The following is a 22,886-nucleotide window of genomic DNA, read 5'->3' as shown; positions in this document are numbered from 1 at the left end:
TTGTCAGTATGTTTTACTCCAACTCCAGTCTCCAGAACTTGGTGGAGGTTCCCTACATCAAGGTTGTGAATAGATATCTGATGTATATTGATTTTGCAAAATTTACATGTATTAAATTCGAAATCTGAATCCAATAAGATGTAATTTTTTGTTTTTTGATAATTAATGTCTGATAAAAGCATTCCTTTCTCTCCTCTTATATATATTGCATGTATTTTCGGCCATTACACCCCTTATCAACACAGCTAAAGTTTCTCCTTTCGACAGAAAAGCAGCTCGCTGCAGCTTAATTAGTATCTTTATATTATGGTCTACGCATAATAATGCAGAACACTAACTCAAAGTTAACCTAGGTAGCAACCAACTATAGTGTGCGTGGTCGTGAAAACTACATTTTTTTGTAGTGTCCAATGCTTTTTCCGTGTTTTCGAATCTGTTGAAAACCCGAAAAATGTTTCTCTTTGTAGACTGAAACCTAAATTTGGATTAGGATGTGAAATAAAAAGATAAAAATTCACAAACAAGTTTTTATCACTTCAATGACAGATTAAATATTCCGTAGTAAAAATAAAAAAATTGTAAATTTGCATACCTAGTTTTTACTGGATTAGAAAGCCACGTACTGTAGACAGTGCATAATTCAACTCGATGTGAATTTCTTTCTCCCCCAGAGTCGCAGACTGGGAAAAAATAACATTCAGATACAAAATTAATCACAAACACATAGTTATTTGCTAGGTTAATTACCTTCTTATATCATGCATTATTATAGGATAATAAACGTACAACATACATAAGACCGTACTACAAATCAATACATAGTTGTTACCTGCAGTGTTTTTGATTTATGCTGTAGATATATTCCTGTAACAGTGTTGTTGTTCAAGTTCCTATGACATAGAAATACATCCACGATAGGGAAAGGAAAAGGAGAGAGTAGTTCCCAACTTCCTAGTATTGCGTAATTCTAAATGAGCTTGCATCCAGGACCCAGGGCCGGCCCTCGGTTTCAAGGGGCCCTATGCAAGCTCCCGAAAATAGGGCCTATATATTAATAAATAAAAAAATAACAACAAAACTCGCAAAATATATTTTTCTTACCAAATCACTTCTGACTGTCCAAGGGGATATGGGGGACATGGACCAAGCATCACAGAGTACACTAATAAACTACTATTGATAAAAAATAGATCTTGAAGCATTTTTACTTGCGGAATCACTAATTATGCTTGTATAGTCAATTTTCTCCACCAATTCCTTCTCAATGGACAACATAGCTAACCCATTCAATCTTTCTTGTGACATGCTTGACCGAATGTAAGATTTTATCAATTTCAACTTTGAAAAACTTCTTTCTCCATATGCAACTGTAACTAGTATGGTTACTAATATTCTATAAAAAATCCATGTATTTGGAAAACAACTAACTGTTAACTTCAATTCAAATGATCCAACACATCAACCGCCTTCTTTATGCTTTACGACAAATCTTCTTTCAATATCTGGAGTTCAGAAAATAACTCCCTCCCATCAATATCAGATACTGTGTCGTGCTTCAGATACTTTTCAAGGTTCTCACAAGAAGCTTTTAAACTAGTATTATTTGCAGACTTCAACTTCTCCAAATCATACAAAAACCCAAAAGTTCCTTCAAAATTTTGAAATTCTTCAAATCAACTCCTTAATGAAGAAAGAGCTTGGTCAACTATATATATAAAGTAGTGGACTCTAAACAACTCTTCAGCAGATTATGGCGTTCTTCAGTAGCATTCTCATCAAACTGTCTCTTTCTATTAATGATACATTTTTCACGAAAAACAGGATCAATTTGCATGGCCATCGCGATCTCCTTAGCCTCCACCATAGCCTCATCAAATCCAGTTACTCTATACCTCTCAAAATATGAAATGATCTCTTCCAACTTCTTTATAGCTACATCCATGCATGTGTATGTCTTCCTTTTGCAAGAGTTTGCTAACAGAGTTAACTTATAACAATACATTGTACCAAATAATCATGCTAACCAAGAATTCAAAATTTTCCAGCTTGTGTGTTGCTAAAGACTCAGCATCACTCTTTGTATTTGGATCATCACTAGTATCAACCAAATGAAGTAAAACATCTCGAATCTGTGGAGCCTGCTCTTTTATCGTTGCAACATTGTCCAAACGGCTTTCCCAACGTGTTGGTGCCAATGTCTTAAGAATAAGACCACCTTGAACCTTATCTTTAAAAACTTACCACCGCTTTGTAGATGAAGAAAACACCGAATTGAATATATATGTTGCACCACTTCGAAAAAAGATATAGCTTTTGGACAAGAGTTTGCCATATCACATAGACCAAGATTAAGTGTGTGACAACCACATGGAGTATAGAATGCTCTAAGATTAACTTCGAGCAATCTATTTTGTACACTTTTGTGTTTCCCTTTCATATTGGATCAATTATCATAACCTTGGCCTCTAATATTACCAATGTCGAGTTCAAGAATATCTAGCATATATTTCAATTTATTAAAAAGTCTCAGACCCGATGTGTCATCCACTTTTCAAAATTCTAAAAAATATTCTTCCACCTTCATTGGACTTGTTGAAACATCCCCACACTATACAATAAGAGACATTTGTTCTTCATGACTTATATCAGGTGTATAATCAAGGATGACTGAGAAATACTTTGTATCTTGAATTTTCTTCACTATCACACCTTTAACCTCACCTTCCAACATTTCTATCAATTTATTTTGAATCTTGTGACCAAGATAATGACGATGAATTTCATGCTTTTGGATACGTTGGAGGTGTTTCTGGATAACCGGATCAAATTTACCCATCATTTCAATTATACTAAAAAAAATTCCATTGTTCTCTTCATAAATCTTCTCATGCTTATTTCCCGCGAAATGAAAAATTATATTATTCTTAGCAAAAGTTTTCACAACAACAAGTACCCTCTGTAAAAATTCCCTCCAATGTTCTCTTTCCTTAATTTGAAATCTGATCCTGAAGATGTTTATCAATAGTTTCATTCTTATCTAGTCAATCCACCAATTCAATCCAATATTTAAGTCGTCTTTTGTGCTCAAGATGTTGCTCATGTTGTTTAAGCCTTGTTGTAAGATTTCTCCATATGTCATATCTTTCATCAATTAACAAAGTAGACTTTCCATTTTGCTTGAACAATTTGCAACAAAAGCAATATACCTTGTGTAAAACATGTGAATAGACGAGCCAACTTCTATATTGTTTCTCCCCATTCTCCCAATGTCGAGTGTAATAAGAGGAAGAAAATCGCTCTTTTCATAATTTCTAGGAAAATTACGACTATGATATGATCTCTTACTGGACCCTTTTGTGCAAGTAAGTTTCTAAATTTTTTGTCAATCTTATTCCAACTTCCTGGATCATAATAATTCACCGGTCCTTCATAATCATTATCGGCTTGTGCATGTTCTTCAATCCCCACATTTTCAGATTTCACACTATCCAATTCTTCATTAACCGGTTCCTCATTTACCAATTCTTCAAACCCTTCTTTAATTCGTTCCTCATTTATCAACTATTCTCATGCCTTTCATTAATTTGTTCTTCATGTACCAACCCTTGATGTTCCTCAAGCATTTGTTCATCATTTACTTCTTCTCCATTGCCATTGTCGTTCTCTTGTATCTTGTTAACATGATTTGCATTTGAATTCTCTGCTTGTTTCGTAGTCGTAAATAATTTTTTTATAGCTCCTGCTTGAGATTGAGTCAATGCTTCCATTCTTTGTTTCTTCTTCCTTTTTTCATTACTAGATGGATACGCTCTAGTCCCCGCCATTCGAAAAATCCTAAGAAAAACAACAACATGATAGTCTGATACGTCTTTTTCACAATTCCGTTAAAGTGGCTTGGCGCTTGTCTACTTGAAACTTGATGAATGATAACGGATAACCTGTTCAAATAATTTAATATCCAATTGAAAAAACAACAGGAGAAATTAAATAATCCCTCCTAATAGTTTAAAAAAGCAATGAAAGCACCAACGAAGTAACGAACCATGCCTTGTTCAAATTAAATAATCCCTAACTAAAGCATATGGGAACTTAAAAAAGAAAGGATTTATTTGGATTATAAAAAATAAAATAAAAATATAAATATCAAATATCGGATGAGAAAACCCTTTATGAATTTAGAAAGGCAAAAAAGATGGAAGATAATGCGCAGAAGGATAATTGGGTTTTATTTTCCTTTACATTGAATCGGACTTTTGTGCAAGTGGACTTTTTTTTTGTGGGCTAAATCAACTTTTAAGTTGACACAATAGTGGTCGTGGGTATAAGTGGCGGATGGGGCCTTTAGATTTAGCAAATATTTGGGGGCCCTATGTAATGCCTTAGGCAGCATAGGCCCAGGGCAGACCCTGCCAGGACCATGGCCAAAGTTTTAGACTACTAAGCTCAAGTCCAATGAGGGGCTATATGGGTTGCTAAAGGCAAATATAGCACCCCAAACACAAAAATGTCATTCCAATGGGGCTGCTAAAAGGGTCTTAAATTTGGAAGGAGTCAAAAACCCAAGCAAAGTTAAGACCTTCGCTAGCAGCTGCCATAATAAGTTTCGGAAGACGGATGACATAGTTTTTCCGTCTGTTGGTTATTTATGTACAAATGGCAGAAACTATGTCGTCCGTATCTCGTTTTAATTAAATGGACGGACGGCAGAAACTCTGGCTGTACCCGCCAGACGCAAAAACTGGCAGATATCATTTTTCTTTTCATATACAAACTCACTCCACTTCATTCCATTAACTTCATTTCATTCCAATCCATTTCGTTCATGCAATAGAGACAACAATCCACACATTCATTCAACTAATTAAAATTCATTCATTAAACAAATATGATTCAATTCATTCAACTAAACAAAATCCATAGAAGTAAATCAAAACACACATAAAAACAAATTCTAAACTAATTTCCGCTCGAACCCTCGCCAGCTTGCCTCTTTTTTTATTTACTTGCTCGCTGTGATTCTCACAATGTCAGTTCTAGCACCTGCGCTTCTAACGCTGCGACTCTATCATGTGTCTTTTTCTTCTCTTCTCGCTCGGCCACCAAATAATGATAGTGTATTCATCGGTTGTAGTCATAAACGAATCACGCATCCTTTGCATCATTAGCTGCAGCTCGGCATATCCCGCTCCAAGCTAGTGTAGCCTACAAAAAAATCAATAACTTTTAGAAAAAGCATCACTATAAACCAAATATAATTCAAGTTTCAAAATATAAACCAAATACTAACCTCATCTAGAGTGTCAAAATATGGGACAAGGTTCGGAAGATAACTTTGATCAACATGAGGTACAGGTATGACGACATACATTCCCTGAGATGTAACTATGCCATAGCTCCATGAGTTATCCGGATCGAAATGAGCTGAAACAAAAGACTCGTAAGGACCTTGAGATGAAGAGTAAGGTTCAGCAGGGTGTGGGATACGCAAATCACTTCTAATAGTCTTATTATGCCCACAAAGTATATGTTAGCAGCTATGTACATGTTAGCAGGCAATATATAGGACCCCTTGAGACACGATCTCAGTAACTATCGTAGTCACCATTCACATCTAAATATAGATAAGCTTGTGACCACAAGTCTTCATGCATTCTAAGATGGGACCTCCACTGACTGGCTTTTCCCAAGGGGCACATATTCTCCAGAGGAGGGTGTGGAATGAAAGGTGTCCCAACGATTTGGTTCCAACACCTATTACCCAGGTACCATACGATGGTACCTCCAAACTCAACGATGGTACCATACGATTCGGCGCATTGTAAGATTATACGAACGATGTATAGGTACACGGTGAATCGCCTCACTTAACCAAACCTCATCCATGGTATCTCCCTCAACATCATCAACATTTAATTCCATATATTGTGTATGAAACCATGGTGTCCACTGTATCGCCAATGCCGACCTAGTCTCGAGTTGGTTACGATTTAAGTGAATGTTGTGGCGTCATTGACCAGTTCGGCGATATTTAAAGTCATTCATCCATGCTCTAATCCGTAGGACGATATCACGGTCCATGTTCAGTCTCAGAAGAGGAGCTATGGTAGGTACGTACTCATGTCACCAATATTATCATAAAAACAAATATCAAAATCAAATTTGTACGTAATTTAAAAATTATAATACTATCATAAAGTTATAATATAATACTAAAAATTTAAAAGTTATTTGTAAAAGAAGGGTGAAGCCACCACATTGACCATCCGCAACATTAGCTGTGACTCGACACGCTTGATCCAATGCATAAATCAAAGCTCCAGATGCATGTAATCTAACCAAACCAAACACTCTATCCAACCTATTCTCAGTGAACTATCACCCGTGGGAAATAAACATTGCGTGATTAAGTAAAAATAGAATGCTTTCAAATATCTCTCCCGATCTGTACCTGTCGGGCACCAACCTTCGTCACTCTCTTTCGTCTTCTCCATGAACTCATTCACAAAAAAAGAGGGTTTGATACCCCCTTTAGCCCAATGCTCGGCTTTATATTCAGGCATTTTTGCTGTGCATAATCAAAAGTTGAGAACCGACCTTCTCCAAACATAACGACTTTTCCCCTTCCTACGCTCATTCTCATGAGCATAGTAACATCCATCGGAGTGATGATGCCTATCTCACCTTGTGGAAAGTGGAAAGTGTGAGTTGTGTCCCACCACCGCTCGATCAAAGCGTATATCAAATCATGGTCGGCGTTTTGATAACCATATCTATCAAAACAATGACCCAAACGGAGATTGTAAAATTTCATTTCTTATGCCTTCAAAACAATCTCCTTTAGCAACCATTATCTTCTACCAATTGTTCACGGATGTCCAACAACACCGCAATTTCATCTCCCCCACCTCTCTAAACATTTATTCAAAATATTTATCCATTAAAATTTAAAAAAAAATACAAATTATGATGTTAAATAAATCAAATTTAACAATCAAATGCTTACCATATTTACACGATGAGAGATGTGAGTTTCCGGGTTTCTAGCCAATGTAGTATGTGTTAGTGGATCGACTGGGTCCGGAAATTCAATTACTGGAGGATTTTGCAAATTATAGACTTCATCGATGTTTTCATTCTCATCGACGTTTAGTGTTGACGTCGACTCTTGTGTCAATCTACTAACTACTAACTGATTTTCGACTGAAAAATCATTTACCCTTGTTACTCATTTTGCGTGGTACCTGCAATTTAATCAACAATATCCTCTTTATAAATTCAATTTAAACAAAACGCACAATTTCAAACTAACATTCATCAATTCCAACATTCTAATTCAATCACAATTCAATTCAATCACAATTCTAATTCAATCACAATTCAATTCAATTCAATTCTAAAATCAAATTTGCAATTCTAATTCAATCACAATTCAATTCAATTCTAAAATCAACATTCAATTCAATTCTAAAATCGAATTTGTAATTCTAATTCTAATTCAATTCAATTCTAAATTCAATTCAGTTACAATTCAATTCAATTCTAAAATCGAATTTGCAATTCTAAAATCAATTCAATCACAATTAACATTTCTAAATTCAAATTTCAATAGGAGAGAGTGAAACCTACGAGTATTGAGCACAAAAATGGGGATTGAGGTGAAGGAGTGACGAGAGAAGAGGAGTTTCTCAAGTTTGTTTTTGGTAGTGAGGGATTGAGGAATGAAGGAGTGAATTGTTTTTGTTTTGTTTTTGGTTTTTGGGAGTGAGGAGAGAAAAGGAGTGAGGGATTGAAGAATTGAATAAGTAAATTGAGAAGAAGAGTCTTTATATATATATTATAGTTCTACCCTCTTCAATTGAGGAAGCGTTTATAGGGTGTCCACGTGTCATGACTAATTAAGAAAAAGTAGGAGATAAAATAGGAAACAAATTTTTATCTTTATCCTTAGATATATATTATAGCTATATCCTCACTAATCTATTTTTTGGAACACTTGCAGAGACTCCAAATTTTCTAAATTCTATTACTAATTATAAAAAAATATGAATATAAATAAGGAAACAATTTCATCTAGAGCTTCACAGAGTCTCTAACTTTTCCTAAACACTATAGCTAATTACGGAAAAAACAACCCCATCTAAAGTTTCACAGAGTCTCCAACTTTTCCTAAACAATATAGCTAAATTTAAAAAAATATGAGACAAACAAATTGTAAATTATTTTTGAGTTTTATTTAAAAACTAAATTGCTAAAAACAATAGTTTCTACTAAATATGATTTTTTTAAAACCCTTTCGATTTGATGTGTCATCCTATTGAAAATTAAGTGTGATTTAGACATTTATTAAATAGTTAAAGATTCCAATTTGTTATAAAAATCATAATTCCGACCACTAAAAAAAATAATAACGACATATTCCAATTCCTTAGATATATATATTATAGAGTTTTATAAAATTCCCTCACTATTAAAATCTAGTTTTTTTGGAGAGAAAATTTTTCGGAGAGATTCTTCTCTATTAAAACAAATTTTTTTCTAAACTCTATTACTAATTGAAAATAAAAAAAAAATTGATAATTAAATAAATTCTCCTATTAAAACAATCCCATTGAAAAAAACGGGTTTTAAACTTTTTATAAGAATTTCTCTAACTTTTCCTAAACACTATAGCTAAATCTGAAATTTATTCATAGTTAAGGATTCCAAAATCATAATTCGAACCATAATAAAATTTAATGACATATTCCTATTTATATATATATATATATATATATATATATATATATATATATATATATATATATATATATATATTATATTATTCCTTAGAGATATATATATACCCTCACCAATCTATTTTTTGGAGCACTCGGATAGACTTCAGTTTTGTCTAAACTATATTATTAATTATAAAAAAAAATGATATAAATAAGGAAACAATCCCATTCAGAGTTTCATAGAGTTTCTAACTTTTCCTAAACACTATAGCTAAATACGAAAAAACAATCTTATCTAGAGTTTCACAAAGTCTCCACCTTTTCCTAAACAATATAGCTAATTACGGGAAAAAAAATATGAGACAAAAAACTAAATTGCTAAAAACAATCGTTTCTACCGAAAACGATTTTCCTAAAACCCTTTCGATTTGATGCGCCATCCACTGTGAGATTTAGACATTTATTCATAGTTAAGGATTCCAAAAATTACAATTCTGGCAACAATAATTATGACATATTCCAATTCAATTTATGAATTTATAATTTTTCAACACTATAATATAAATTTTCAACTCTATAATATTATATATTTGGCGGAATAACGAGATTCAGTTAAAGTGGACATTGGACTTAAATAAATTATATACCAAACCAAAACAAATTACATGTGAAAAATTAAATTATACAAAAAATAACATCACAAAATATATAATAGAAAATAAAAAAAAAATAATAGCAAAACAATAATGACAAATATTTTAAAATATATATAATACTGAATGAAACTAACGTCAAAGAACAATTAATGGGGAACTAAAAACTGGATGTAAATGCATCGAACTAACCTCAAATAATATTTAACGGGAAATCAAAAAGTGGATGCAAATGCAAGCATTAAACTAATCTTAAAAAGTAATTAATAGAAAATCATAATGTGGATACAACTGTATTAAACTAACCTCAAAGAATAATTAACAATAAATCAAAATTTAGATGCAAATACATCAAACTAACATAAAAAAATAATTGTCGGGAAATCGGAAATTGGATGCAACTCCATTGAACTAACCTCAAAGAAAAATTAATTGTAAATTGGAAACATGATACAAATGCATGGAACTAATCTTAAAGAATAATTAACGGGAAATCAGAAACCAGATGCAACTGCACCGAACTAATCTAAAAAAATAAACTGGATGCAAATACATTGAACTAATCTCAAGAAATAATTAACAGGAAATCGAAAACTGGATGCAAATTTATTGAACTAACCTCAAACAATAGTTAACAAGAAATCAAAAACTAGATGCAAATGCAACTTTATCAAATAATAAACGAGAAATCGAAAATCGAAAATTGGATGCAAATGCATTAAACTAATCTCACATAATAATTAACAGGAAATCGAAAACTAGATGCAAATGCATTGGACTGACCTCAAATAAATAATTAACAAGAAATTGGAAATTGGATGCAAATGTATTGAACTAACCAAAAAAGAATAATTAATTAATCGAAATCGAAATCGGATCTAACTGTATTGAACTAACCTCAAAATATAAATAACGGAAAATCAGAAATTAGATGCAAATGTATTGAACTAACCTCAAAACATAGTTGGGTTATATGTTGTGGGAATGTCTCCATAAGTACAGTTTTGCATTTTAAATGATGTTTATCTTATCTCTTTCCGTATGATTGAGACCTCCTTACTATTCAAGTAGCTTCAATATATATGAACTTCGCCTTATTAGGCAATCTGACAAAACTTCAATCAAACTTCAATTATTTTAAATTGAAGGGTTTTATCAAATGCGAGTTTTTTATTTATTTATTTATTTTTTAATGGAGAGTGAGGTTTTCACATTATAAGAAATTTGGATAAGTGATCAATATAATATTAATATATAATAGTTCTGCATATTTGCAAATATTTTTAAGAATAATTAATATAACAACACCCATTCGTAGATAATCTTTGAAGATTCTACATAGTGAGTAATGCATATAATTTAAATAATAATTGACGGGAAATCGGAAACTGGATAATCTTTGATGATCCCACATAATAAATCACATAATAAATCAAGAATAATTTATTTTTTATGTCATGTTTGCAAGGACACTACAGATGGATCAGTATAATTTGGTATTACACACCACATTTGATAATTAAAAGAAAATTGGAAAGTGGATTCAAATACATAACTGAGCTCAAAGAGTAATTAACGGGAAATTGAAAACTTTATGTAAATGTAATAAACTAAACTCAAAAAATAATTAACTAGAAATCGGAAACTAGATGCAATTGCATTAAACTAACGTTAGAGAATAACTAATAGGAAATTAGAAATTGGATGCAAATCTTTAAAAAATATTTAACGGGAAATTGGAAATAATATGCAAATACATCAAACAAACCTCAAATAATAACTAATGGAAAACTGGAAACTGGATACAAATCCATTGAACTAAACTCAAAAAATAATTAACAAAAAATAAAAAACCAAATGTAACTGTATTGAACTAACCTCATAGAATAATTGGTGAGAAATCATAAACTAAATGCAAATGCATTTAAATAACCTCAAAGAATAGTTAACATGAAATCAGAAACCGGATGTAATTGCAGCGAACTAACTCAAAATATAAATAATCAGAAACTAGATATAGATGTATTGAACTAACCTTAAAGAGTTATTAACGGGAAATCGAAAACTGGATACAAATGCAATGAACTAATCTCAAAGACTAACTAACAAAATATTGAAAAATGGATGAAACTGCACTGAACTAACCTAAATGAATAATTAACAGAAAATTATAAATTTGGTGTAATTGCAGTGAACTAACCTCAAAAAATAATTAACATAAGATAAAAAACTTGATGAAAAAACATTGAACTAACCTCAAAGAACAATTAACATAAAAACGAAAATTGGATGCAAATCGCATCAACTAACCTCAAAGAATAAACTTGAAAATGAAATGGATGCGGTGCATTAAACTAAAATAAGATATTAACTAACGGGAAATCAGAAATTGTATGCAAATGCATTGAAATCATGGCCCAAAATATCGCCGAAATATTTGATATCTCGCCGATATATCTCGATAAATTGGTACACCGATATCGATATTTCCGACATATATCCACCGAATATTGAACCCCTTTTTTCCGAGATATATCGAAATTTCCGATATGAAAGTTTATATCGCCGATATAATCGATATTTCGAGATAATCGATATATATCGATTGACTTTTGACCAATTGTTAATAATTTAATATTGAAATTTCGAAATATCCGAGATATATGAGATATCGAAATATATCGGTGAGATATCCGATATTTTAGAAACTTTGATGGTCACCAAAAAACGAGATATCCGATATATCCGATATATCTCGGTTTTGGGTACACCGATATATTAACCGATATCGAAATTTTGGGCCTTGATTGAAATAACCTCAAATAATAGTTAACTGGAAATTGAAAAAGCCGGATATAAGCGTATCATTAATCGACCTCAAAGTATAAATAACTAGAAATTGTAAACTATTGAACTAACCTAAAAAATAATTGGAAATCGTAATTTGGATGCGGATGTATTGAACTAACCTCAAAAGAGTAATTAATAGGAGATTGAAACACGGATGCAAATCAATGAACTAATCTCAAAGACTAATTAATGAAACATCGAAAAACCTGGATGCAATCTGTATTGAATTAACCTTAATGAATAACAAATGGGAAATCATAAAGTGGATGCAATTCTTGACCAACTAACCAAATAATAATAATGTGAAATCGAAAACTTGATGCAATTATTGCATTGAACTAACCTCAAAGAATAATTAATGAGAAATTGGAAACTGGATGGAACGTACTATATTGAACTAATCTTAAAGAATAATTAATGGAAAATCAGAAACTTGATGCAAATGCATTGAACTAATAACTTTAAAATATGTTTGTATTATATGTAGGGGGAATAAATGTCTCGACAAATATAGTTTTGTAATTTAAGTAGTGTTTATCATAATTTTTTGTTATTATGATTGAGAATGTCTTGCTATTCAAGTAGCTTCAATATTATTTTCGCCACATTTGACATTCTCACAAAACTTCAATCATTAAACCTAACCACAAAAAAGAAGTTTATGGGCTTTATCAATGTTTGGTGCTTCCTGTTTATAGAGAGTGGTGCAAGAAATTAGAATGAGTGATTAACATAATTTTCATATCGATCTCATAACTATGCATAGCTAATTATGCATATATACATAATTGCTAATATTTTTTTAGAATAATTTAATATAAAGGCACCCGTTCGTAGGACGGGTTCGAAAGCTAGTTTTGTGTGTTATAGCATCTGGAGAGTTCATATGATAGAAACTCTGCCGTCCGCATCCCGAACTTAACCGTTGTTAAAAGTGGACTGGTTTTTCGAATTTGGGCTGTCAAATTTGGCTGGAGAGAGGAGTTACCTTCTTCGGACCAAGCCCAATGGTGTTACAATGGACCTTCTTTTATAGACCAAAGGAGTGATGGGAATCAATGATTCATCCTTGTGATTCCTTGATGGGGCAACTTTTGCTGTTCTTGTGTTTGTGGCTGGGCACTTTCACAGATACTGTTTTTTTATATGGTGGAAGCAAGGTGGCTTCGTTTGAACCTGCGGACCACATGCTCTAGCATTAGCTTCTCATCTGCTCTGGTATTATCTATATTAAGTTTCAAAAAATTTATTTTAAAAAAATCTATGTTCTTGTTTTTGTCGTGATTTCTTCAACTCAAATGTGCAAAACATAAAAAATTATGTGATCCTATGATAAAATTTGTTCCTATAATGTACAAATGATCCTCCTTTAATAAATTTTGAAAAGGTTATTAAGGTTCCCGTTTTCAATAGTTGTATTTGTTTTTCTAAAAAAGTTCCTTTAATTTATTGGAACTTTTTAGTTCATTGTTAGCATGAACACATGTAAAGAAACTGCCCCTTATTTGGTTGGGAAAGGTAATAAGGTCTGATTTTTGGAAAGATGTTGGTGCCTGTATATGCCAGCGCCAAGGATGGCTTGGTGGTGGTTTATATGGTATGGATGACAATCAGCTCTCAATCTCTCATGGGACTTCAAACTCAGACATGGTGTGAGGGATTGGCACGTCGACAAAGTGGTGTGTGTGCTGGGATAACTTAGCATGTACTTTTGTTTCTTTGGTGATTCTTTCTGCTTCTCCTTTATGCAGTTAAAGGTGTAGGCACTAGTGCTGGGGTGCCTAGGGGTTAGACTCTGGACCTTGACGATGATGGAATAGTAAGGTATTATTAGTAGTTTGATGATTGTCATTAAACGTTACCAAAAAAAAAAATGTCGTCATTAACGAATATTCTAAACCAACTTATATTTGAAAAAAAACATTATATTATAATCGTACTTTTTTGCTTGTTCATTTATGAGAAATAATGCGTACAACATATAAGCCATGACATATATACTGTCAAAAACTCCACCAATTATTTTAGGCTTTTAAACCTCGGTTGACCTGTATAGGTATATTGGCAATAAATGTACTGGATATCTTCGTGGAACCTATGCTTGTCCTGGATGCCTTGCCCCTTGTCAGGTGGTTTAGATCTTCTTGCAGACTTTTGTAAGCAATAGATTTTGCAATGGTATAGATTCTCGATATTCAGTTTCTTTACATAGCTGTTGGTCCTAATCAGCAGAAGTTTTGGACTCCCTGGATTTGTATGCGCTTTTTGAACTAATGTTTTTCAATTCAAATTTCTGCAATGGTCTAAGATTTCTCATTTCCAAACCCACATTTTGTTTCACATTTTTGGTACTTTTATTTCTGTTTCTTTATACTATAAAACTTTACATCGGGAGAAACATCGTTTGGGAATGGTACAAGGACTTGTACTATTGGGGGTTTCTTAAGTGACTCGAATAATGGAAGAGTGCCGAAATTAGGATAAGGACCTGAGAGAGGACAGGATTCAACAGATTGGCCTTGTGATTTCTCATGCAGAATATTTGTTGGCTACCTTTCTAGACCTTGTCTGTGGTTTTGTTTTTGGTAGATCCAGTGTTTGTCTTCTGGGACTGGCATTTAAAGAACCAAATGAGTAATGACCATCCTAGTGAATCCTTTTCTCAGTCTTATTTCTTTTTCGTTTGTTTTTCTTCCTCTTGGCCAGTGTCCTTTTGTGTTCAATAATTCTTTTACTTATTTTCCTTTGGAGTTTTCCCATATGTGTTTTTGCCTATAATAGTTCATCTCTTTGGATTTTTAAGTCATAAGCTTACTTTTGTGTTCTTTGCTATCCTTTTCTAAGATGTCTTTTATCATTTTCATTTACTTAATCCTTTTGCAAATGGTGAACTTGTGGTTATGTTGTAGACAGGATGGGGATGTTTGAGAACATGTACCAAAGGAGGGACAGGCACCGAAGAGAGGGTAAGGACCCGAATGAGGAACAAAGGGAATCAATAAATCACCCGTGTGAATGATTCCTTAAGCCTTTTTATTCACAGGGCAGCCTTTTTCCAGTCCTTGTGTTTGTGACTGCAGTTTCACAGATCCTGTGATTATGGCTTGGAACTAGCACCTGGAGAAGTAATGTTGATTTCTACTGCGGCGACGTTTGAACCTCCGGACATGCTCCATCATTCCCTTTAAAGTTTTATTTGCCTCTCAGTTAATTTGGTATTACTTATTTTAAGTTTCATAAATTTTCATTTGGAAAAAATTGTGGATTTTGAATTTACTATTAAGTGTGATTTTCTTGCTATGTCATCGCGATTTCACTTTTCTAACTTATTTAATGTTTGGAATATGTACATAAAGTTTATTAATTGAACAAAAAATTGAAAAGTTTATAAATATTTGTATGTTTATTTGGTTTATTTATGAAAAAAGTTTTCCTTTTTTTTTAGTGTTCTGTGTCTTTTTCTAAAATTTTCGCTTGGTGTTAACCCATTTCATTTGTTTTCTCAATGCTCGGTTTGTTTTCTTTTTCTTGGTTTTCCTTTTTATGCGAAATTTGGACTAGGAGGCTGGCCTAGGAGTGTAATTAGTTCCAATGGGTGCAGTCTTAGGTGAAGGCATTCTTCTTACTAGAATGAGAATTTTTTAAAAAATGCCACCTATTTGGTTGGGAAGGGTAAGGGTCCGATTCTGAAATGATGCTTGGTGATGAGTTCAGTCAACTCTTTTGATAAGTAGCAAACATGGCTTGGTGGTGGATCCATATGATTTGAAGGGACTGGCATGCCGATGAAGTTGTGCAGATATTGGGAGCTCTCTTCAGCCACTCCCACTCTGATGAAGATGATCAGTGTGTTTGGGACAGTATGAATGTGGTATATCGCTCACACTCTTCTTGCACATCTCAACCCCCAAACAATGTCGACTAGCAAAGTCGGTAAAACCTTTGGGTGATGATACCAGAGGTCTGGGGCTCGAACCCCGCCAGCATCAAAGAGTTACTGATCTCATTTAAAACAGGCTTACCAATCAAAAAAAAAAAACCCCCAAACAATGTGCGTCACCGGATATCTTATATCCCTTGCCTGGCATAATGGTGTTCCTCCTAAAATACAGTTCTCTGGCAGTCTGGTTAGTGTTTGCTTCAAGGGACAATCCTGACACAGGAGCAGCTTAGAATTAGAGGCAAAGACATCTCCCCTCTTTGTGCACTTAGTGATCTTGAGGAGGAAACTCCAGCCCACATTATGCTCCACTGTCACTTCTCCATAGTGTGGACTGCATTCTTGATTCTAGTGGGCTTCAACAGCAATCAGGTTCCTAACAACAGAACTTTTACAATCATAGCCTCAGTTAACTGCACTAGATTGTATATTTTGTTGTCATGAACCAATGCCAATTACTCAGTCATTAGGTGTGATGTATTTTTCTGTCTCGTAGATTTATGTCTTGGGCACTCTTTTTATTTTTGGTCAGTGAAGCGTATTATTTCAATAATGCCTAATCTGTGTATGTCTTTAACCCAATTTCAGTTTTGAGCCACAATGGAACAGAAGCCTGTCATATTGTTTAGGGAGCAGGCTGCACTTGTTCACTTACAGCCTATCATGATTCATGAGCTACTTGAGCTTTGGCAGACCTGAACCAAATGTGGCCTTTCCTAAGCTTCATCTTTAAACCAAATAAACCGCGTTTTCTGAGACAACAAACACGTCACATTTTTTTTTGCTAGGTTACAAACATATCACATAATTTAATTCGATGGAGCAGAAATTCCTTTGAGAGGAAGAAACGATCATTACCACTCTACTCTTCATTTTGGAAGAGAAAGAATGACCACCACTCTTAGGAGACAATTTTAAGTGACCCAACATCGCGTTGGAAAAATAATGGACACATGGTATTTAGCATCATTAGGTTTAGCTGGTTCATGTATAAGAGACTGCTTACATAGCGCACAGTCAGATCTTTCTGTTGGAGACTTCTTCATTGGCTATGCATGGTTAAGTTTTCAGTTGTAAAGCACAATTGCTATGTATGGTTCTTTCAACTTGTATGGAAGTCCGAATGTTTTCTTGATCTTTTGCAGTGTTAGTCATCTAGATGATCTGCAACTGGCCAGGTAAATTTTGTATTTAGTTCTTGCAAATGTTTGTGTTTTTAAGGAGCAGATGTCATTACCATACTGGTATGTTAAACAGGTCAGCTGTTCATTTTCAAGTGTTAATATATATACTATTGAAGACTACAGTGCAGATTTGACAGGCTATGATACTAGGAAACTTTATTAAGGTGCTGGCCGTGCGTTGTATAATTAATTTCCACTGCCGTCGAAGCTATATCATGAACCTGATATTTGCTTTAGTGCACTATGGATCGTTTTTCTCACGACACACCACATCAGGAAACATGTACATTGGTGTTGTTGGGGTAAAGGGATAGATGCTTCGGCGTCCCACCTCAGTGGTAATTGATCCAAAATAGGTCTGTCTAGAGATAATTTACATAAAATATAAGGGCAATTTCCTGAATTGGACGTTGCATAAGGATATAATCTTTTCGGCCACTTTCAACAGGCCATTTTGTCCCAGTCTCGGATTCTGATATTAACTGAAAATATAATAGCCCAATCTATGGATTGCGTCCATCATTCAAACGAAATCCTAGTCTATACTAGGGGTAGGCAATGGATTGGGTCGGGCTAGTCCGGCCCTAAACATTTAAAAGCCCTTTAGATATTAAGGCCGGGTCGGTCCGGTCTTAAAGTCAGTATAGGGTCAGATCGGGCCGGGTCACAAGTCTAAATCTCAAGTCCTGACCCTACCCTAAGTCTTTTTTAAAGGCTTTAGGGTCGGGTTTTAGGGCCGGGCCTATATATTTTCTTCGTTTTACAAATGTCATTTTTCAGACAAAAGTTGTTTTTTTGTTTATGTGTTACAAATTTCGCTACGTATTTCGACTTTTAATGGTGTGGAAACTTTTAGTTGAGACTTGGCTTGGATATGAATAAAAATATAATTTATAAAGTAAATGGGAAAATAAATTCGGAATAATAAGTTATAGATTTTGATTTGATGATCGAAAAGAATAAAGTCTTTATTTTTTATTAGGAAATTTAAAGTGCTCATTGTTCTTTCGTTATTATTTAGATAGGGTTGACAAGTGTTTGTTATAAAAGATAAGTTATTGAAATGCTTGGGTGTAAGTGATAAATTACAGCGACAATGTTATTTTAATTTAAAATATTTAACAAAGAGTTCGACAATTATGAGACGTGTATTTATAGTGAAAATGTGAAACTATAACTAGGGCTTGGTTAAATTTGAATTAGGATTAGGCCCCTATGTTTGAACCTAGCCACAGCTCTGCTTCTAGAAGTTTTAGGGGTCGGGTCGGCCCTACCCTAAACTCTGTGATGAGGGCTTTAGTTGTAAGGGCTTTATAGGGGTTAGGGTCGAGTCGGTCAGGGCCGGGTTATGGTCGTTAGGGCCAAATTCCCACCCCTAGTCTATACAATAGCTTTTCTCTCTCCTTTTTCTTTGATTGTTTAATAAAAATCTCCAACCTGTATATTGAGGCTGCTTCTCTTTGTTCCATAGTCCTTCTGTTGCATCGATTCGTGTATGCATTATGAGACAACTCAGACAAGAAAAATGCATCAAGGCCTAACTCAACTCACAAATGAGTGATACAGTATTTTAGTGAGATAATCCTATTCACCAAAAAAAAAACACACACACACACAACTGAGTTGTAGTAGATTGCCTACTAGGCTACTAGCATTTCTCGGAATCTAGAGCTGCTCTCTGAAGCAGGTAGACATTACCCAAAGCATGGTTGAACATATCAGGCTACGAAATGCTAGGAGAAAGATAGCATTTCAAGTAAACAAAACAAAATATTGCCAGATAGCATTGCATTAATCTCACAATTTCCTGCCATCCTTCGTAAAAAAAAAACAATTTCCTGCCACACTTTTAGTCAAAATGCGTCAACAAAATCCTCAATTTGGTCAACAACAAACTACTAAACCGAACCATTTTTTATTATATAAGCTTAAACTTTCAGCAAAGTTTTGCATAGACAGAGAGAGAAAAACATTTTTTCTGATTGCTGCTATTCACAAGATTTTTTTATTCTACTCATTTTATGATCTCTTTAACCAAACCCAACTTCTCTAAATTTTCCTACACCACTTTTTCAAATGCCAGACAGAGACCAAAATTCATTCCTTTACTCAAAAAACTTGATTACTGCACAATCAAAAGATCAAATGCAACAAAGGGCCATTCAAATTCACCTTCTTCAACGCTTATTACATCGAAAAAAACAGTAATTCTAAGCAATGCGGTTGAATTACTGTTGTTTGTGCCTTGTAAAAGGTTAAAAAGGAAAAAAGATTCGATTTTTACGGTTTCTGCTACTTTGAAGAGTGATTTTGGAGTGAAGGGGGAGCAGGATGTTGGTATTAGAAGAGCAACTGCGATACAAAGGGTGGTAGAAGATAAAGAAGATGGGAATTCAGTCAGAGATTATTTTCTTTTTAAAACTTCTAGAGGTGATACTTTGTTTACTCAATCATGGACACCGGTTTCGAATGAGATCAAGTAAGTGTGGTTTACAAATTATAAATTGTTTTGGTTCATTAATAATGTGTAGAAAATTTATTGCTGAAATTATAAGCTTATCATGTTGATTTATCTCTGAGTTTGGTGAATGAATTTAAGGAAGAAAGGATGTAAAAAGTTGACACAATATTAAGCGAATGGAACGTATTCGTTTGATTAGTTAATAACTTATGCAGGCTGCAATGTAGACATGTTTAATGGATTAGTAGAGGAGGCGCAGGTCGTGAAAATTATACATTCTCAAGGGAGTTAGTGGTTTTCATGATTATTTTAGCTCGTGCAAGGGCAGCCTTGACATTGCTAAGAAACCATATAAAGATCAGAGACTTCTCAAAACTATGCGGTTCTTTTTGTGTACCTATATCATATGTGATTGAGAAGCAGAGTTAGAAGATTCTTCACCACACCCTCTCTGTAATTCTGAGACACTTATATAGGGTAGTGGAACTCTACTTTATTACTCCAAACCTTGCATTAATTTAGGAGAGAATATAACCTAAGAAAGACACGTTACAATGACCCTAGTGCAGTGTTGGGGAAAACGATACCAATCGATCCCCACTAAGATAACTTGCATTTGGACAATCTACTATTCCAATAAAAAATTAATCTTTCACTACAACCAACAACTACAATCCTAAACTATGGATATAATTATCACAAACAGGCAATAGAAATATAAAGCAAGTAAAACATACCATAACACAAAGATGTACCGTGATTCGGCCAATGATGCCTACTTCCATAAGAGCTAATTCTTTTATAAGTATGGGAAGGGAGATTACAATCATTCTTCTCAAGTCTCTCCACCTTATTAGATCTCTCTTCTCTCTTTATAAATTTTACTCTTTGCAAGAGTTTTCTCTCAATTTTGATTGTTCTCAAAATTGGGTTTCTATTCAAGACTTCGTTTTCCAAAACCTAACTTCAATTTTTATGGTAATCTGAAATTTCGGCACGTCTGTGAAATTTCACGTTTATTGTGAAAAAATCAGAACATGAGATGTTAAGGCATGAGCACGGGAGCGCTCTTTGGCAAGGCCAATCTGAGCGCACCCTCTTATTTTTCCATCTCAAAACTCCAATAGACATGTTTCGTGAGAGGGCTGAAAAAAAATTATCTTCTTTTTCACGGCAAGAGCGTAGGCGTGCCTTGGTCACGACCAATCTAAACGTGTGCGTGCTCAGACCTCTTCACACGAACAGTACCTGTTTTTCTCCTTCCTCATCCTCATGTGAGGGATAACACAAACATGTAGACCTCTTTGACATCACTCATTTGGAAGATAAGCTTACCAAAACTAGTTATATGCTGCTATGCCTGAACTTTTATACTTCTCGCCTCTGCTCCGAGTGCTGTCTTTCCTCTATATAAATAATTGTTTCTATCTTTTGCAGGGGGTTAGTGGTTCTTTTACATGGGCTGAATGAGCACAGGTGAGTGATTTCATTCTTTAATCAAACCGTTTTACTCTTCTGTTGAAGGAAATTTTAAAAAGTAACATAATTCTCAGGACATTTCTATATGTGGAACAGTGGAAGATACAATCATTTTGCAAAGCTGCTTAATGCTAGTGGGTATAAAGTTTATGGGATGGACTGGATTGGTATGTGTCCCCTCCCTCTCTCTCTCGCTTTATCTACTTTGGACGTGCTTTCTAGAACCTTTCAGATCTTCATTAGAAGGCAGAAACCAATCTTTAGGTTCCCCTACTGGTGGAGTACATGCAACCTAGGCTTTTAAGTAGCTATGAGTACATATCTGGATGAAAGAGCTGCACTGTTAATCTTTGTTTTGTTTCCTGTCATTTCTATATATCAGTAGATAATATTACCCTTTGCTCCACTTAGGACACGGAGGAAGTGATGGGCTGCATGCATATGTTCATTCCCTTGATGATGCTGTCAGTGATATGGTATATTCCCTATTTATAGTGCATTAAGGGATTAATTTTGTATAGCTAAAGAATATACAGATTTACCTTGTTGTTAACAATTACAGAAAGCATTTCTCAAAAAGGTTTTTGAGGATAATCCCGGGCTTCCGTGTTATTGCTTCGGTCATTCAACTGGTGCAGCCATCGTGTTAAAGGTTTGGTTTGTTTGGACTTTGGATGAACACATTAGTTCCTATTCTCAACAAAGATGAATAGACTTATAGACGTAAACCTTTGAGTTATGACTTGTGTTTTCTTTATTTCAATGAATGATTCTGAAGGTAATAATGGACCCTACTGTTGCAAACGATATAAAAGGAGTGATATTGACTTCACCTGCAGTACGAGTTCAGCCTTCCCATCCTATTTTCTGGGTAATTTTACACTCATTGTCTCAGTTTTGGGGTTAATATTGTGCTCTTCATCTACGATGTGATATGGAAACAAAATCGTGTTCCCTTGATGGCAGGTTATTGCACCTATTTTCTCCTTTTTATTACCTAAATACCAATTTAGTTCCGCAATCAAGAGGAGAGTGCCAGTTTCTCGAGATCCAGAGGCACTTATTGCTAAGTATTCAGATCCACTTGTGTACATTGGTTCCATCAGGGTAAGGACTGGCTCGGAGATTCTCCGCGTTTCATCGTACTTGCAGCAGAATTTGAGCAGACTAACTGTTCCCTTTCTAGTTCTTCATGGCACTGCTGATACTGTGACTGACCCAACAGCTTCTCAAAAGCTGTATGAAGAAGCCTCTTCAACTGACAAATCCATCAAACTCTACGATGGTTACCTGCATGATCTCCTCTTTGAACCAGAATGGAAATTTATTGTAAATGACATAATCCAATGGCTAAGCTGTAGGTAAATTTATTAGATAGGACTGGGAAGTATGATGGAGTGGTCGCTGGATAAATGAAAGTTGAGAAAAAAAAAAAAAAAAGGTTGAAATAAAATATTAATGTGAAAAATATTGTGGTCATTGTTGGTTTATACCTGTGCCCAAATGATTTAGGAATTTTCAAGAAAAATGTGATGGTTTATACTTGGAAACCTGCTAGTCTCTGTGACTAGTTGACTACACACTGCCCTACTTTTGTGATTT

General features: G+C 34.2%; 1 protein-coding gene, 1 long non-coding RNA gene and 1 pseudogene across 2 annotated transcripts; 2 read left to right on the top strand and 1 right to left on the bottom strand.

Annotated features, from left to right (window-relative positions):
• Nucleotides 1–1,173: 1,173 nt before the first annotated feature.
• LOC147521069 (uncharacterized) lies at nucleotides 1,174–2,437 on the bottom strand (annotated as a pseudogene).
• Nucleotides 2,438–13,204: 10,767 nt separating this feature from the next.
• On the top strand, nucleotides 13,205–16,713 carry LOC147521068 (uncharacterized). Its single transcript, XR_015211318.1, has 2 exons — nucleotides 13,205–14,044; nucleotides 15,130–16,713. It is a non-coding gene; the product is annotated as an uncharacterized LOC147521068 (long non-coding RNA).
• A 2,560-nt stretch (nucleotides 16,714–19,273) lies between these two features.
• Nucleotides 19,274–22,774, top strand: LOC147521067 (uncharacterized). The gene is made up of 7 exons (XM_086589366.1): nucleotides 19,274–19,823; nucleotides 21,243–21,281; nucleotides 21,381–21,451; nucleotides 21,696–21,760; nucleotides 21,847–21,936; nucleotides 22,063–22,155; nucleotides 22,251–22,774. Exons 1-7 carry the CDS (start codon nucleotides 19,366–19,368, stop codon nucleotides 22,647–22,649), a joined length of 1,215 nt encoding a protein of 404 aa, XP_086445492.1. The 5' UTR covers nucleotides 19,274–19,365; the 3' UTR covers nucleotides 22,650–22,774.
• The last annotated feature ends 112 nt before the right edge of the window (nucleotides 22,775–22,886 follow it).

Source organism: Coptis chinensis, chromosome 1 (assembly GCF_015680905.1).
Source record: "Coptis chinensis isolate HL-2020 chromosome 1, ASM1568090v1, whole genome shotgun sequence".
Taxonomy (NCBI): domain Eukaryota; kingdom Viridiplantae; phylum Streptophyta; class Magnoliopsida; order Ranunculales; family Ranunculaceae; genus Coptis; species Coptis chinensis.
Note: the sequence above shows the minus strand (reverse complement) of the source record. Positions and strands in the feature narration are given on the sequence as shown.

What these genes read in the sequence shown, in the direction of transcription:
- LOC147521067 (XM_086589366.1), top strand. Translation starts at nt 19,366, where the DNA reads ATGATCTCTTTAACCAAACCCAACTTCTCTAAATTTTCCTACACCACT. An exon ending in CATGGGCTGAATGAGCACAG is followed by an intron (nt 21,282 to 21,380) that starts GTGAGTGATTTC and finishes TATGTGGAACAG; the next exon opens with TGGAAGATACAATCATTTTG. An exon ending in ATGATGCTGTCAGTGATATG is followed by an intron (nt 21,761 to 21,846) that starts GTATATTCCCTA and finishes TAACAATTACAG; the next exon opens with AAAGCATTTCTCAAAAAGGT.